This window comes from Trichinella spiralis (assembly GCF_000181795.1).
Source record: "Trichinella spiralis strain ISS 195 chromosome Unknown Scfld2711, whole genome shotgun sequence".
NCBI classification, from domain to species: Eukaryota; Metazoa; Nematoda; class Enoplea; order Trichinellida; family Trichinellidae; genus Trichinella; species Trichinella spiralis.
The window spans coordinates 153-4,317 of record NW_003529650.1 but is presented as its reverse complement, the minus strand read 5'-3'; the positions used below and the strand labels follow the sequence as shown (position 1 = coordinate 4,317).

General features: G+C 31.6%; 1 protein-coding gene across 1 annotated transcript; it reads left to right on the top strand.

Moving 5' to 3' along the window:
• Positions 1-2,606: 2,606 nt before the first annotated feature.
• On the top strand, positions 2,607-3,959 carry Tsp_13124 (hypothetical protein). The gene is made up of 5 exons (XM_003368303.1): positions 2,607-2,720; positions 2,954-3,038; positions 3,485-3,558; positions 3,586-3,732; positions 3,792-3,959. The coding sequence occupies exons 1-5, from the start codon at positions 2,607-2,609 to the stop codon at positions 3,957-3,959; spliced, it is 588 nt and encodes a 195-aa protein (XP_003368351.1).
• The last annotated feature ends 206 nt before the right edge of the window (positions 3,960-4,165 follow it).

The following is a 4,165-nucleotide window of genomic DNA, read 5'->3' as shown; positions in this document are numbered from 1 at the left end:
CTTTGATTTCCAATTAGAAATTTCCAGATTAAATTCAATTTTTCAAAAGATGCATCTTTCAAAGATTTTACTAAGTTATCAACTAAAAAAATGAAAATAAATAAGCAAATTCGTAAAACACTGTGAAAGTAGCTTTTACTCTTATCGTCGTCATCATAAAACAAGCCTTTGCCAGCAATTGAAAAAGTACCACCATCGACTACATCTAACTTCTTGATCTGTTCATTTATTTTATCTATGTCCGATTCAGCCATTACTAGAAAACAAATCGAACCTTTTTAATCAATTTTGTACTAAATTTCGAACTGAAAACTTCATTTTAAAAAATTACTTTAAACAAATAAAAAGCATCTTAAGAACAACATAAAAAGTTACAACTAAAAAAATACTTTAAGATTAACAGTTTTAAACAGAAGCTTTCACTTCACAGTGAAAAATGCACTAAAATTGTAATAGGCCTATTGTTACACTGTATTTATTAATGTTCACGTACAAATATTCAGCTTATTACTTTAAATTATTTATAACTTAATTTTCAATTTTTTGGTATAATTTTCACTCGCATGTTATTTTTCTAATTTGTTTAAAGTTAACTTTGAGTTTTGTCAAAAAATGAACTCACCAATGCTTGTACAATCTACAGTAATATGAAATGATTAAAAAATTTCCTAATTTTAACTGTGATGCTTACATTAACTACAAATATTAATGTTTCGATAATTAATCAATTACTGACAATAAGTGCTTCAGGTAGCATCAACTTACATCTTCCTCAATGTTTAACATTAAACAGTTCAATACTTAGAATCATGGCTAATGTGATATTTTTCAGAAAAATATAGGCATTAACTTGAACCTGCAAATTAAATTTGAACAAATTGGAAGGTGAACGATTTCAGTTCAAGCATTAAAAATCCGGTTTATAGTAAATAAAAAATTCAGTCTACGATACTTCAATTTCAAATAATTTTACAACAGTAGCCAGTTGACGCAATTCCGGTGTACTGCAATAATAAATTTAAATTTCAAAACAATTAATATAATTAAAAAAGTTTTCAATGTTCTTATTTAATTGTATTAATGGTTATTCAATCATTGACAAATCATAATATATAACTGACATCAACTCAAAAAATTAAGCGTTAATACTGTTAAAAGTAATCAGATGCGTCAGGACTGCACCCTTCATCATACGAATGCAAGAAAACAATACAAATAAATTTTAATTAATCATCACACCTTGAAATAAAATTTATTTTACAATATAATTAAGATAAATTCAAACAGTTAAAAACACATCAAACAAACATTAATGTATAAATACATTTCATATATACATATTAGAATACATTAAAAACCGTACTGAAATTCAACAAAATATATAATGTATGAATTATAATTTCCATCTTTCTGATCAATGAAAATATCTAATGATTATTATTGCTGGTCTTTCTCATCTGAAACTTCATCCGTATTTGCTTCAATACCAGCTGCTTCTTCAGGTGTTTTCGGTTCTGTTTCAATCAAATCTTCATTTTCAGGTTTTTCTGTTTCTAATACTTCTTCAGTTTTAGCAATTTCACAAGGGACTGATTGCACTATTTCAGATGTAGTTTCTTCTGCATTTTCCACGCTCGTGTTATTTTCACTTAAATTCACAGCTCTACTAGCCCCATCATCATCATCATCACCAACATCTTCATCCTCATCATCATTGTCATGTTTAACTTCTTCTTTTAAATCGACATCTTTCTCAGCTGTTATTTCGCTTGTCTCAATTGTTGGTTCTGTCTGATCTGAATCTCCAGTAATTTCTACTTTTACTTCACTTGGGACTTGATCATCATCATCATCATCATCATCATCATGATGGAATTCTTCCTTTACTGTCGTTTGGTCTTCATTTCTAGATTCTTCAGGTGAAATTTTACCACTGTCTTCCTTAGTAATTTCACATGTCTCTTCCGCCATATCATCACACTGCTCTGAACTGCAAGTATTGCCACCATCATTGTCGTTATTCGATTTCTGATTTTCAAACTGCTCTAAATTGGACTCTTTCTGTTCATTATCAGCCGAACTGCTTTCTTTATCCAACGTCACCTCTTCTTTACCATTTGCATCCAAGCTTTCCTCATCTGATAAAATTAAAAGAAATTCTTTTTTAAATAAAAAACTTAAAACTTGGAATTTAAAATGTTTTTTGCCTTTTATTCGTACTGAAGTTCCATTCCATTCCTTGGTGCATTCGCTTTTGTAACGCTCATATGATGTCATTAAATATTCTTTTTGATTTTTCACCAATTCTGCATATTTTTCTTCACTAAACCCTGGACGCTGTTCATCTAACTAAACTTGAACGTGAAGAAAACCTGGACAACGAGCAAATACTTAATAAATAACAACTAACCAACTTCAACTTTTTGGAAAATAATTCACTGCCGGATTCCCAGTTTTCCTTCTTCCTTTTGTGATTTTCTTGGAGCAATTTCAGCTCTTGACGCAACGATTCCTTGAAACCAAAAGTCAACATGCCAATTACAACTGCACTACAATTCAACCCTTACAAGGTGATGTGTAAGTGATGAAACTTGAGAGCGGAGAGTATGAAGGCGTTCACTAGTTACAATAGAATTTGCACTAGGCACGGCCACTGCGCTGAAGATTTCACCAAGAAGCCGTTGATTTCGCGCATAACGTTCTGCCGAAAAATACCGAGGGTAATTGCTGTCAATTTCTAAATATTTGTCAAAATATTATTCTTTTTTTTCCTCATTTATTCATTTCTGATCAGATACGCACCGTCACTTTCTTCATCAATAGGTTGAACATATACACTCGATTCTACCTGCGTTGAACGCCATGCTTCGTTTCTTTCTATAATTTGTTCAATTATCGAAACAATTAAATCACTCTCACTTACAAATAAAAAAATTACCTTTATTTTTTTGAGTTAAATAATTCTGAAAAGCAGCAGAATTGTGGTACGCTTTCATCTGCTTTTCATATTCTTGCTTCTCAAGCTCGTATTCATCAAAGTAAATTTGCTTTTCTCCATCCGGAAGTTCACGCCATTTTCTACCAATTATTTTACCAATATCCCAAAATTTGTAATCTGGATTTGTAGCTCGTACTTTATCCCACATCTGAAAAAGTGAATAAATAACGAAAATATTATATATTTTCTACTGACATAAATTCAAACATCACAAACGTCATATCATGAAATGAAACATACAAGTAAAAATTCAATATACCCTTTTTTTTATAAAGATTTAAACTTGAAAAATAACATTTTAAATATATCGATAATTAAAATATCAAGATGCAACAAAACTATCATCAATTCAAAATTATTAATTCACAAAAAATATGTGGGATTTTAAAAAATGCTGAAAGCAAAGTGTGTAATTATTCTTCGCAGTGCTGTTTTATGAGACACAAATATAGGATTAATGTATAAAATACAAAAAATATCATACAGTGGAACTCCGATTATCCGAACACTCGGGTTTTGGGGGCCCTTCGGATAATCAGACGTTTTCAATTTTTCATAATGTATGTACATAATTGAAGCGTTTATAGCTGTTATTCTCAATTAGACGTGGAAAAGTAGACATTCTGCTTATTATGCGACGTTATTTGCCCTGTGAATTTTGCGGCACTATCACTGTCAGCAGACAACTTTTCACCGTGAATTTTAAACTCGCGTATGCCATGCCGACTTTTAAGGTTTCTTAGCCATCCTGAATTGGCTACAAAATTATCAATATCTAGCTTAGTACTGAAAGCTAGAGCTTTCTCTTGTAAAATGGGACCACTTATTGGTTGATCAAGTGCACGTTTCTGTAGGAACCACATGTATACTGCTGAATCAAGCGCGCTATTTGACGCTTTTTTCATCGATTTTCGTGAAGAACAGCTACTCGAAGTATCCATGTGCAACACAAATCAGTTAGCTGACGTCCACTGCAATAAATGTCTGAAACTGTGTACAGACCCACACCAAAAGTCTAAGCAATTTTCCTGAACGATCACCCCTCTCCACTGGTCTACACACTTCTAGCTTTTGCTCTAAAGTCAAAACCTTTCTCTTTCTAGTAGTAGGCATACTGGACATAAACATTAGCCAACAACAGAATGTTAAATGCAAGTTGTTCGACCA

Bases quoted from the DNA above. Each gene is read 5' to 3' on its own strand.
- Tsp_13124 (XM_003368303.1), top strand. From the start codon at position 2,607: ATGAAGGCGTTCACTAGTTACAATAGAATTTGCACTAGGCACGGCCAC. The intron at 3,039-3,484 runs GTAAATTTGCTT...AATATCATACAG, and splicing joins TCAAGCTCGTATTCATCAAA to TGGAACTCCGATTATCCGAA. The intron at 3,559-3,585 runs GTATGTACATAA...AAGCGTTTATAG, and splicing joins CGTTTTCAATTTTTCATAAT to CTGTTATTCTCAATTAGACG.